At 33.3% G+C, this 14,309-nt stretch overlaps 1 protein-coding gene across 1 annotated transcript in view; it reads right to left on the reverse strand.

Annotated features, from left to right (window-relative positions):
• Positions 1-3,043: 3,043 nt before the first annotated feature.
• The window catches only part of RBM41 (RNA binding motif protein 41), a 51,851-nt gene continuing 40,585 nt past the window's right edge, over positions 3,044-14,309 (reverse strand). The window contains exons 6-7 of the mRNA XM_031675489.2: positions 5,528-5,675; positions 3,044-3,607 (exon numbers count right to left, since the gene is read on the reverse strand). Of these exons, the coding sequence (XP_031531349.1) occupies positions 3,441-3,607; positions 5,528-5,675 (315 nt within the window). The 3' untranslated portion in view covers positions 3,044-3,440. The remainder of the gene's footprint in view (positions 3,608-5,527; positions 5,676-14,309) is intronic.

Here is a 14,309-nt window from a genome sequence, read left to right on the forward strand (position 1 = left end):
AAAGGTTTGTCACTTTTGTTGATCTCTATATAGAATCAACTTTTGGTTTCATCAACTTTCTCTATTGATTTTCTATTCTCCGTCATTTATTTAACTAACCTTTTATATTTCCTTCCTTTTGCTTGTTCTAGTTAGTTTCCTCCTCTTTTTCTAGTGCCTTAAGGTATAAAGTGAGATTACTTTTACATTATCTTTCTTCTTTTTAATTATAGGCATTTGTACTTGTAATTTTCTGTCTAAACATTGCTTTAGGTGCAGCCCATAAATTTTGGTATGCTGTGTCTTCATTTTCACTCATCATAAATTAACTTTGCAATTCCTTCTTTGACTCATTGGTCATTTTAAAGTGTGTCTAACTCATATTTGTGTTTCCCAACTTTCTGATATTGATTTCTAACTTCATTTCATGTGGTCAGAGAACACGCTCTGCATGATTTCAGTCCACTTAAATGTATTGGTTTGTTTTATGGTATGTGATATGGCCTATCTTGGACATGTTTCAATTGCACTTGAGAAGAATGTATATTCTGCTCTTGTTGAGTCAAGTGTTCTACAAATCTCCTTAAGGTCTAGTTGACTTATAGCATTGTTCAAGTCTCCTATTTACTTGTTCATCTTCTGTCTAGTTCTATTATTAAAAATAGGGCACTTAATCCCCCAACTCTTATTGTATACTTTTATATTTCTCCATTCATTTCTGTTTTTGATTCATGTATTTTGGTGCTCTGTTGTTAGGTGCATATATTTATAATTGTTATATCTTTTGATAGATTGATTCTTGTATCAGTATAAGATGTCACTGTTTATCCATACTGATTTTTTTGTTTTAAGGTCTATTTTGTCTGATATTAGTATAGCTGCTCTAGTTTTCTTACAGTTGCTGTTTGCCTGGTATTTGTTTTTATCCTTTAACCTTCAGTCTGTATGTTTGAATTGAAAGTGTGACTCTGATAAATAAGTACAGAAGTAAGTCTTGTTTTTTTCCCAGTTTGATGATTTCTGCCTTTTGATTGGATTGTTTAATTCATTCATACTTATTATTATTATTAATTAGGTGGTCTTACAACTGCTATTTTACTGTTTCTTTTCTATTCTTTATGTCTCAAACTTTTGTTTTATTTTGGTTTCTCCATTCCTTTTTTTGCTTTCTTTTGCATTGAGTATTTTTAATGTAACATTTACATTCCTTAAATAATATATTCACTATATATTTTTTAGCTATTTCCTTAGTGGTTGCTCTAGGGCTTACTATACACAACTTAATTGGCTTCAGATATATATATATATATATACACACATATATATGTGTGTATATATATATATACACACACACACATACATACACACACTAAATTCTAATGAGATATAAAAAAACATATTCCTATATAAACATTCCTTTTCCCAGTTTTTATGTGGTATTATTGTTACTATTATTATTATTTCTACATGTTATAAACCCAACAATACATAGTTATAATTATTAATACAATTTTGCCTTTTAAGGTAGCTGAGAGAAGAGTAAGTAAGTATATATTTATAGATTTTTTATATTAAACTTCTTATTTCCCATTTCTTGTTTTCTTCATTTGCTCCTGGATTTGAGTTACCATCTGGAGTAATTTCTTTAGTACAATACAGCTTTGTTTTCACCAACTTCCTTTGTCCTGTTATTAGTAAATATATTACAGTTTCATATGTTATAGATCCAGCAATGCAACTATATACATATTGTTTTATAAAATTACATTTTCAACCAATTAAGAAGGGAAAAATGTATTTAGACTGTCCTTTATAATTATATAATTATCTTTACCTGTGCTATTTTTTGAATGTGTAGATGTAAATTACTGTCTGAGGTGACTTGCTTTCCACTTGCAGAACTTCCTTTAATATTTCCTGTAAGTCAGATCTGCCAGCAACAAATTCTCCCAGCTTTTGATTATGTGGGAATGTCTTTATTTCATCTTCATTTTTGAAAAACAGTTTTATTGAATATAGGATTCTATATTGATAGTGTTTTTTTTTCTTTGAGCACTTTGAATATGTTATCCCACTGCCACATCAATTGTTTCTGATGAGACATCATCTGTTAATCTTATTGAAGTTCCCTTGTAAGTGACGCTTCATTTTCCTCATGTTGCTTTCAAGAGTTTCTCTTTGTCTTTGGATTTTAGCATTCTTATTATGGTATGTCTGTGGATTTCTTCCTGTTTATCCTATTTAGGGTTCATTGAGATTTCTTGGATGTGTAGATAATGTTTCTCATCAAATTTGGGTTGTTTACAGCCATTATTATTGGAATATTTATTTCTTCTCCTCCTTTCTTTCTCTGGTATTCCTATTACAATTACATTGGAGTGCTTAATGTTCCTATACCCTGATAAATTTTCATTTTTTTCCTTTCTGTCCTTCAACCTGGATACAATCATCACAATCCAGTGAGGTAAGTAGTATTATTATCCTCATTTTTATTGATGAGAAAACTGAGGCTCAGATTAAGTGACTTGCCAAGGTCACAGAGTGGTAAGTATGGCTGTGGAGTTCCAACAGGTCTGACTTCAAAGTTTGTACTACTTCCTCTATATCATGTCATCTTTCTAGTCTCCAGCAACTATAAACAAATAACTGGGGATTTGGTGCTGGCTGCCTGTCTTCTAGAGAGCTCTTTTTCTTTTAGTATTCTTTGCTAGTAAGTTCCTCTTCTAAAATTCATATATCTAATCCTTAGCATATTAGACAATAATTCAATGTTTATTGCTTTGAATTCAATGATTACTCAATGGTAGCTAGCTTAAATAACTATGAGAACATTAGTAGTTTGATCTAAATTATTTCATTAGAAAAAATATATAGCTTTTTGAAGACACTGACAACTTAATGCGGAAGTGCTCATTAAATATGTTGACTGACTTATGAAAACTACCTACTGTTACTGCTGATAGTTCTCATTTAACAGCATTTACTGATGTTTAGACCTGGGGTCCTGGTCATTTATTTATGAGGTGAATAAAATTAGGGCCAAATGGGCTCCAGAAAATAAATATTTCAAAATTTAGTTAGTTTTTTTTTTCAGTTCTGCATATAGGAGGCAATCTTGGAAAGAATGTTATCTCAAGGGACAAATATTTAAGACCTCATATAAATTACAAAGATTAAAAAAATCCTTGGAAATAATCCATTGTAATTTATCCTGAGAAAATTATACTCTTTGTACCCTACCCTTCATACTCAGTATACAGTCTACCCTGTGGTCTTTGATTATAGAAAATGTTTTCTACCAATTCTTTCGAAAAGCTGAAAGGGATGACCTTAATTAGACTTCCTCTCCCTTGGTCTGTTTCTTTTGTTCAATTCCAAACAAACTGCTATCTATACACAAATCTTAGATCTAAGATTCTGATGCAAGAAAGACCTCCTGGGACTCACAATCTATATGTATTCTAGCTACCACTGATTTCTGTAGTGCTATCTGTAGTAGATGATATTATAGAAGTAGTATGGAGATCTGACCGTTGCTTTTTGTTCTTTCCAAATTCTATCACTAATATTTTCCCACGTAGTTTATATCCATTTACCAGACGCAATGCTTGCCATGCTATTTCCTTATCTAAAAGAGAAAGAAAAAATATCAGTTTACATATGGCTTAAAAATTCAATTCTATTCCATATCTAATTTATGTTGTTTTTGCCTTGGAGTTAAGTGTAAGCTATAAGGTCATAAAGTTATTTGGTTGTATTGTGTTTTCCATAATCTCAAATTTGTATAACTCAGCAAGATTAAAGTAATGGTTAAGAATAATGACAATAAAAACTTAAAATACATTTGAGAGTGTCTCCTAATTCAATGATACAGGGAAAGAAACAAGGATATAGACAGTGTGCTAAAGAAGGCTAAGCTGTAACTAATAATACACAAGACTCTATCTTAGATAACAGATTATAGGTGTTGTGAGAATGAATGACATCATTTTCAAAATGGGCAACACAAATAAAAGAAGTTATAGTATTGGGGACATTTTGCTACTTTTTCCTTTTGATCAGAAAGTGGTTTTAGAAGCCCTCATTAGGACAAATAAGTTTAAGAATCCTTATAGGCATATGGAAGCTTGAGGGGTGAGAATATATAGTGTATAGCAGGAGGATTCAAGTTATGGGTTTAGAGCTTGGATGTAGGATACTAAAAAGGAGTGGAATTATTGCCCAGAGCCTATGAAATCATAAGTAGACAAGCAATGTCTTTAGATTGAACCAATTTATGTCTCACATGTGTATACACTACAAATTTTCAAATGTAGATAGCTGCTGTTATAATTAGTAAAACAGCTATTTATTTAAAAGTATTTAGTAAATAAAGTCTTTTTATTACATATCTTTTCAATTAATGGATCATATTAGGTGGGGGTGCAGGAAATAATTTTTTAAGTTGGAAAAAGTCCTCACACTTAAAAAGACTGAAAGCCACTAGTGTTGAGGATCCACAAACCTTCAAAGAGATCAATGAGATAGGACAGTGCAGAGGTGTTTGGTATTGCTCATGTGTACAAGCACTTGCCTATAAATAGATTTCTAGGCTGTATATAAATGATGATAGTTTATGGATAATAAAAATACAGGTCCTACCCAACCTCAACCATAAAAGAAAGATAGTCTAGTCTGTCATAGAAACTGAAATTCCTATGCAGGTATAACTTGTTTAATTGCACTTTGCTTTATTATGTTTTGCAGATATTGCATTTTTTACAAATTGAAGGATTGTGGAAACCCTGCACTGTCAGATGATGGTTAGCATTTTTTAGCAATAAAGTGTTGAGGTATGTATATTTTTTAAGACAAAATGCTATTGGCACACTTAATAGACTATAGTATAGTGTAAGCATAACTTTTATATGTACTAGGAAACCAAAAAATTCATGTGACTTGCTTTATTGAGATGTTCACTTTATTGTAGTGGTCTGGAACCAAACCTGCAGTATCCCTGAGGTATGCCTGTATTATTCCTCCCTTTGGATTAGGATACTGAAGTCATGCATTAAGATGCAAACAATAGTTAAAAGAATATATCATCCATTAATTAGTTACGAATTACTAGTGAATTAGCATATTAGCTTGCAGTCTCTTAGTCCTAAAAGAATAGGGCATAAGGCAAGTACAAGTGTTCTGATCAGAATACTAATATACTAGTAAGTAATGCAATTATAACTTGGACTAGAAATATTACTTTTAGCAAAGGGAAAATAAATTTTGATAGCATGAGAAGGAAGTGTCAAGACTGGGGCAAACTGAGGACAATGGGGTAAGGTGGTCATGCACTGTCAGTGGAGAAGAGGAAGCACAAAATGGAGGATAGAACAAAATTAAAAATATGTTTTCCTTACTTCTCTTACCTTCTTCCTATGTGCTTCTTTAAGCACATGCTTCTCATGTGCTGTGGAGAAATCAAGGAGCTATATCTAAATTAGAGAGGGTATAAGTACTCTCTAATGAACTGATGCTACAAATGAGTAATTATCCAGATGAAGCTACTTACTGGGGAAGGTGATAAAAGCTTGCCCCCTCATTCGTCCAGTCATCATTCGGAACTGAATTGGAGGTCCTTTTTTCTCCTGGAACCGAGCGAATAATGAGACAAGATCTCTTTCAGTCACCCGAGGACTAAGGTTCTTCAGGTATAACACCTAATATAAATCAAGGATCAACAGAAATATCACATGAGGGAGGTAAGGCAACTATTTCATTGTGGTAAGAATTAGTTAGTTTCAGATAAAGATGCTGGATTGAACACATACATCTAATTTCATTCCTTTCAGAAAACTCTCTAAAACTATACGGGCTTTTTTCTTTTTTAAATACAAATCCACAAGGTCAGGAAGAATAGGGAAAGGAGGCAATAGCAACAATATTCTGGAAGCTAGAAAATAACTGGATGAATGTACTCAGGAAAGCTGAATCTTAAACCAGCAGTGGGGAAAGCCAGGAACTAACCCAGTCTATACCTAAGAAACCTAAAACAGTTCAGGAACTGGTATTTTTCAGGTGCCTCTTGAAATGGATGTAAAGAGATGGGATTAAGATAAGGTGGGTAGGTTGAAAGCTCTTTGAAAACCAACTAGATCTTTAAACATCCTCCCCTACAATATGCTACTAGACCACTCCCAAACCTGGTGAATATTGGAGGCTCATTCACTGACTATGGGTAATGCTAGACACAGTTGGGGATATGAATGTTATTTCTGAAAAAAAGGGAGATTAACAGAAATAATGCATTCTGAATGGTGAGGACACAACAAATACTCCCTGCCATTTGACTCCTATAATTCTGGTAGTACCCTCTCAAGTAAGAGTTCTGAAGTGTCTTCTCTGGTGAATCTGATTAGCCTCAACAGGAAAAATCTAAAAATGCTGATTTGGGGTGGGGAATTTCTGTAACAAATGGACCAGCCAGATGACTTTAAAGTGAAGCTCAAAGTCAATAAGGACCACTCATGTGCTCAGAGCTTCCAATCTGTTTTTCGGACCCTACTCATAAATACGAACATGGATTATCAGACATCTGAGGAAAGCCTCTAATGTGAAACAGAACAGAACAAACTAAGAAATGAAAGTAAATGGGAGAAAACAGAAACCATGTAAGGAGGAAAAAAACTTCAAAAAACCATCACTAATATCCTCAGAGAAATAGAGAATACTCTATCTACTAGGAATGGGATGCTATTTTTTAAGAAAGTAATAGTCAAGAAAACAAAAAAGAGCTCATAAGTGTGATTGAACTTAAGTTCTTATTGGCTTAAAATAGATTGTTATAAGATGTTTTAAGTAAGCGCCACTGTAATCATAAAGAAAATACCTACAGAAGACACACAAAAGAAAATGACAAAGGAAAAGGCACATCATTATGAAAAAAATCCGTGAAACACAAAGGAGGACATCAAGAGAGAAAAAGAGAAACAAAAGAGCTATAAGACTGAGAACAAGTAATGGCAATAGTAATTCTTTCCCTATCAATAATCACATGTAAATGGATTAAATTCCCTAATCAAAGACATAGAGTGGTTGAATGAATGAAAAACAACATCCGATTATACACTGTCTACCAGAAACTCACTTTAGATTTAAGGCCATACAAAGGCTGAAAATGAAATAGTAAAGAAAGATATTCCATACAAACTGCAACCAAAAAAAGAGCAAGGTTGGCCATGCTTATATAAGCTAAAATAGACTTTAGGTCAAAAACTGTCAAAAGAGACAAAAAAGGACATTATATAATAATAAGAGTCAATTCACCAAGAAGCTATAATGACTATAAATATATATGCACTCAATATCAGAGCTCCTAAATATATGAAGCAACACAATAGTACTAGGAGATTTCAATACCTCACTTTCAATAGCAGAAGAAAAACTAGAATATTCACAAATATGTGGAAAATAAACAACATACTCTTGAACAACTAATGGCTCAAAGAAGAAATCTAAAGGGAAATTAGAATACCTTGAGACAAAATGAATATAAAACCACAGCATACCAAAATTTATGGGATGCAGCAAGAACAGTACTAAGAGGGAAGTTTATAGCAAAAAAAAAAAGCCTACATTAAAAGAGAAGAAAGATCACAAACAACTTAACTCTACACTTCAAGGAACTAGAAAAAAAAGAACAAACTAAGCCCAAAGTTACAAGCAAATAGTAAAGATTAGAGTAGAAATAATCAAAATAGAGATTAGAAAAAAACAGAAAAATCAACTAAACTAAGGGTTAGTTTTAAAAAGATAAAAACTGACTACCTTTATAGCTAGACTAAGAAAAAAGAGAAAGATTCAAAATCAGAAGTGAAAGAAGAGACATTACAACTAGATACCACAGAAATAAAAGGATTGAGAGACTACAATGAACAATTATATGCCAACAAATTGGATAACCTAAAAAAAGGATAGATTCCTAGAAACATACAACCTACCAAGGTGAAATTGTGAAGAAATAGAAAATCTGAATAGATGTATAACTAGCAATAAGATTGAAACAGTAATCAAAAACCTCCCAACAAAGAAAAGCCCAGAAAAGGATGGCCTCACAGGTGAATTCTACCAAACATTTAAAGAAGAATTAATGCCAATCCTTCTAAAATTCTTCCAAAAAAGTTGAAGAGGAGGAACACTCCCAAACTAATTTTATGAAGCCAGCATTACTCTGACACCAAAAGCAGAGAAAGACGCTACAAGGAAAAAAAATACAGGCCAAAATCCCTGATGAATATAGATGCAAAAATGCTCAACAGAAAACTAGCAAACTGAATTAAAAAGCATATTAAAAAGATCATACACCATGACCAAGTGGGATTTACCCCTGGGATGCAAGGATGGTTCATATGAAAATCAATCAATATGATACACCACATTAACAGAATGAAGGATAAAACCATAATCATCTTAATAGTTAGAGAAAAACCATTTGAAAAAATCCAACATTCTTTCATAATAAAAATGCTCAATAAACTAGGAATAGAAGGAATTTATTGATATTGACTATCAACATTGATATTGACCTTGCCAATGATTTCTTAGATATAATATCAAAAGCACAAGCAACAAAAGCAAATATAGACGAATGTCATTACATCAGTTAAAACCCATCTGCACAGCAAAGGAAACATTAGCAAAGTTAAAAAGCAACCCACAGAATGGGATAAAGTTTTGCAAATCACATATCTAATAAAGGGTTAATATCTAATATATATAAGGGACTCCTAAAACTCAAAAGTTAAAAAAAAAAGTGTTGGTGAGGATATGGGGAAATTTTAACCCTGTACACTGTTGGTGGGAATACAAATTGGTACAATCACAATGAAAAACAGTATGGAACATCCTTTAACACTTAAAAATAGAATCCACATAATACAGCAATCCCACTTCTGGGTATATCCCCGAAAGAACTGGAATCAGGATCTGGAAGAAATATCTGCATTCCCATGTTCACTGCAGCATTATTCACAATAGCAAGGACATGGAAACAACCTAAATGTCCATTGACAGCTGAATGGATAGATAAAATGTGGTGTATAAATACAACAGGGTATTATTCCGCCTTAAAAACAAAGGAAATCTTGTCATTTGCTACAACATAGGTGAACTTGGAAGACATGGTAACTGAAATACACCAGAAACAGAACAAACAGTACAGGATCTCGCTTATATCAGGAATCTAAAATAGTCAAACACATAGAAGCAGAGAGTAGAATTGTGTTTACCAGAGTTAGGAGGAAGGGTGATAGGGGAAGCGTTCATCAAAGGGTATATAGTTTCACTTATGCCAGATGAATAATTCCTATAGATCTACCATACAGCATAGTGTATACAGTTAACAATACTGTATTGGATACTTAAAAATTTGTTAAAAGGGTAGCTCTTATGTTGAATGATCTTATCATAAGGAAAAAGGAGGGAGGAAATTTCTGGAGGTGATAGTTAAGTTTAGGGCATGTATTGGTGATGGTTTCACGGTGTATACTTATCTTCAAACTCATCAAGGGGCATAAATTAAATATGTACAGCTTTTCTGTATGTCAAACACTTCAATTAAAAAAAAAAACTTAGCCAAGGAAGTGAAGGACTTGTACACTGAAAACCACAGAACATTGCTCAAAGAAATTAAAGAAGACACAAATAAATGCAAAGATGTCCCATGCTTATGGACTGGAGGACAATATTGTTAAAATGTCCACACTGTCCAAAGTGGTCTACAGATTTAATGCAATTCTTATCAAAATCCCAATGGTACTTTTTGTAGAAATAGAAAAAATAATCCTAAAATTCAGAAGGAACCAGAGGAGACCCCAAATAGCCAAAGCAATCTTGAGAACAAAACTGGAGGCCTCACACTTCTTAATTTCAAAATATATTACAAATGTACAGTAATAAAAACAGTATGATACTGGCATAAAGTCAGACATGTAGACCAATGGAACAGAATAGAGAGCCCAAAAATAAAACTGCACATATACAGTCAACTGATTAACAAGGCCGGGGACGGGGGTAAGAATACACAATGGGGAAATAATAGTCCCTTCAAGAAATGCTGTTGAGAAAAGTTGATATCCACATGTAAAAGAATAAAACTGACCTCTTTTTTATATCATACATGAAAATCAACTCAAAATGTTAAAAATTTAAATATAAGATCTGAAACCCTAAAACTTCCAGAACAAAACACAGGGGAAAAGCCTCTTGACATTGGCCTTGGCAATGATTTATTAGATGTTACAGCAGAAGCAAAGACAACAAAAGCAAAAATAAAGAGGAACTACATCACTAAAACACTCCTGCACAGCAAAGGAAACAATCAGCAAAATGAGAAGGCAGCCTACAGAATAGAAGAAAATATTTGGAAACTATATATCTGATTAGGGGTTAATATCCAAGATACATAAGGAACTCCTGCAACTCAGTATCAAAAAGACAAATAACATCCCCGAATGGGCAAAAGACCAAAATAGGCATTTTTTTCAAAGAACACATACAGAAAATGAGTGTTGATGAGAATGTGGAGAAACTCAAACCCTTGTACACTTTTGGCAGGAATGTAAAATGGTGCAGCCACTATGGAGAACAGTATGGAGGTGCCTCAAAAAGTTAAAAATAGAACTACCATATGATCCAAGAATCCCAGTTCTGGTTACTTATCGAAAATAATTAAAATCACAATCTCGAAGAGATATCTGAACTCACGTGTTTATTGCAGCACTGTTCACAACAGCCAAGAGGTAGAAACAACCTAAATGTCCATCACAGATGAACGAATAAAGAAAATGTGGTATATACATGCAATGGAATATTATCTGGCCAGAAAAAGGAAGGAAATCTTGTCATATGCTACAGATGAAACTCAAGGGCACTATGCTATGTGAAATAGGCCAATCACAGAAGAAAATACTGCATAATTTCACTTATATGTGGGATCTACAGTAGTCAAACTCAAGGAAGCAGAAAGTAGAATGGTGGTTGCCAGGACCTGGGGGGATAGGGAAATGGGGAGTTGCTGTTAAATGGGTATAAAGTTCAGTCATGAAAGATGAAAATTTTCTAGAGTGCTGCTGTACAACATTGTGCCTATAGCTTACAATACTGTAATGTACACTTGAAATTTTGTTAAAAGGTAGATCTCAGGTTATGTGTATTTTCCTGTAATAAAAAAAAGATGGAGGTGAAAAAAGAGATCTTTATATATGAGCTAGCGAAGTTATATCCTTTATAGCTTAAAAGAACTTGAGAAAAATTAAGACAGGAGTAGCAAAAGCAAGGAGCAGGAAAATAGAGCCCACTTAAATGACTTATCTATTGAAATGTATGAGTAAATATATTAAACACTGTAATAAGCAGCAGATCTTTATGTCTGAAAGTTTTAGAAGCTGGATATTCACATATTTAGCATTTAACCATACTCATCTTAACAGCAAGGACATAGAATAACCGCTTTGTAATTCACTTAAGTAATTTCAGGTGATCCAGAGTTCTGGCTCTGAAATATTCATCATGAAAACATCATCAAATTAAATAACCATAGAAAGAGAAGGGTATGTGAAACATACTTCAAGTTTCTCACCAAGTAGGAAAGATCCATACTAAGATTGTTCCCTTTGATATGAACATTTTTAAAAAATCAAGAGGACTTCTGGTCAAGGTGGCTTGGTCACTCCTTGCGTGGATGCATCTTCTCTGCTCCAAAAATATACATACATACATATGTACATACATACATACATATATCCACATGCATGGGTATGTATGTATGTATATATCTACAACATATATATATATTCATATATACAAAGATACAGCTAAGCTCAAAAACAAGATAAACATTTCTGTGAAACAGAAAAGTAGAAACTCCAAGTGATAATAGAGGATGAAGCTCTTCTTGGTATCCCTCTGCAATAAACAGTATTGTTTTGTATTTTTTGAACTTTATATAAATGGTATTATACTGTATGAATTCTTCTACAGCTACCTATTTAATTAAAAAATACTTTATTTTTTACCACAGTTTTAGATTGACAGAAAAACTAAGAAGATAGTACAACGAGTTCCCATATACCCCACACCCAGTTTCTCCTATAATTAACATTTTATATTACTATGGTACATTTGTTAAAATAAATGGAGTAATATCAATATATTGTTATTAACTCAAGTCCTTAGTTTATTTTGATTTCCATAGTTTTCCCCAATGTCCCTTCTCTATTCCAGGATCTCATCCAGGGTATCACAGTATATTTAGTTTTCTTATGTCTTTAGTCTCTTCTTGGCTGTGGTAGTTTCTCAGACTTTTCTTGTTTTTAATGATCTTGACATCTTTAAGGAGTACTGGTCGGGTGTTTTGTAGACTGCTCCACTACTAGAATTTTTCTGGCATTTTTCTCATGGTTAGATTGTGTTATGGATTATTAGGAGGAAGACTACAGAGAAAATGTGCAACTTTGATCACATCATGTCAAACATACATATTTTCAACATGATTTATGACTGGTCCTGGCCTTGATCAACTGACTGAGGTAGCATTTGTTAGGTTTCTACACATTTTTCCCCCTGAATTCCTACAGTGAACTCTTTGGAAAGAACTCACTCAGAGTAGCTCAAAACTAAGGAGTGAGAGTTGTTTCCACTCCTTGAGGTGGAGCATCTACATAAATTATTTAGAATTCTTCTTGGGATATTTGTTTCCTCTCCCCCATTTATTGATTTACTCAATCATTTTATTATAAATATGGACCCACAGATACTCTATACTTTGAGTTATAATCCAATATTAATTTGCTAATTTTGTTGCACAAATTGTTCCAGTTTTGGTCATCAGAAACTCTCAGATGGTTCCCGTGCTTCTCTGATTCATCCCCAACAATGTTTTCATGTTGTTTTTAGCACTTCTGTACTTTCTGGCACTATAAAATGCTCAAGGCTCATCCTGTATATTTTCTGCTCCAGTACTAGAATCAGCCATTTCTCTAAGGAATTCTGGCTCCTTTTATTAAAGAATGGTATTAGAAACTAAGATCTGGGTGCGGAACATGTTTGTTGCTATTGGAGTGTCATTTCATTTAGACCCATTCAGCTGATAGAGAAAAAAATTATGTTTACACTAACTTGTGTATATACACTTTACTGTAAATATTTCAGTGTGTAACCATCTATATCTATATTAAGTTAAACATGAGTTCACACTGTCTCCAACTTTAAACCCTATCACATGGATCATTTTAGTTTCCTCCCTTTGCTTATCTGTAAATCCCAACAGTGAAAAACCTGGCTCCTACCATCTACCATCCATTTACTTAATTGCTTCATTTCATTATATATGAATATCAGTAACAGAATTGTTAACCTGCACCCCCATGGAACACAATATTATCAACTAGGGTACAGTGATTATGTACAGTTCTGTTGCCATTAGTCTTCTGGACTCCACACATTTCCAAAGATATTTAGGTCAGCACCATTTCATCCATACCTTCATTCAGGTTGTGTCATATATTTGTAACAGATTCTCATGTCATAGTCTGCATTCTTTCCAGGGTCACCTCAACCTCCTAAACGATTTTTTAAAATATATGTATACATTAAAGGTGACTCTGCATGCTGTTTTATAGGTTTTGACAGATGCATTTCTTGCATTCACCATTACAGTATCATACAGAATACTTATATTGCCTTAAAAATCCCCTGTGCTTCACCCATTCCTCCTTCTCCCTTACTGTCCTCAAACTCTTGGCAACCATTGATCATTTACTGTCTCTACAGTCTTGTGTTTTCCGGAATGTCATATAATTGGAATCATACAAGATGTAGTCTTTTCAAACTGGCTTCCTTCACTTATTAATATGCATTTATAGTCCCTCTATGTCTTTCTGTGGCTTGACTGCTCATTTCTTGTTATTGCTTAATTAGATTTCATTATATAGAAGTAGCAAAGGTGAATGTATCCACTCATCTATTGAAGGACACCTTGAAAGCTTCCAGTTTCTGGCAATTATGAATAAAACTATTATTAACATTCACATGCTGGTTTCCGTATGAATATAAGTTATCAAATCAATTGGGTAAATAAGGAGTTCAATTACTGGACTGTATGGTAAAACAACATTTAGCCTTGTAACAGACTGTCAAACTATCTTCCAAAGATGTGCCATTTTGTATTCTCACCAGCAATGAAAGAGTTCCTGTTGCTCAGCATCCTCAAGAGTATTTGCTATTGTCAATTTTATTGTGAATTTTAGCCATTCTAATGGGTGTGTAATGGCATCTCATTATTGTTTTATTTTGTA

This window comes from Vicugna pacos, unplaced genomic scaffold (genome assembly GCF_048564905.1).
Source record: "Vicugna pacos unplaced genomic scaffold, VicPac4 scaffold_76, whole genome shotgun sequence".
In the NCBI taxonomy this organism is placed as follows: Eukaryota; Metazoa; Chordata; class Mammalia; order Artiodactyla; family Camelidae; genus Vicugna; species Vicugna pacos.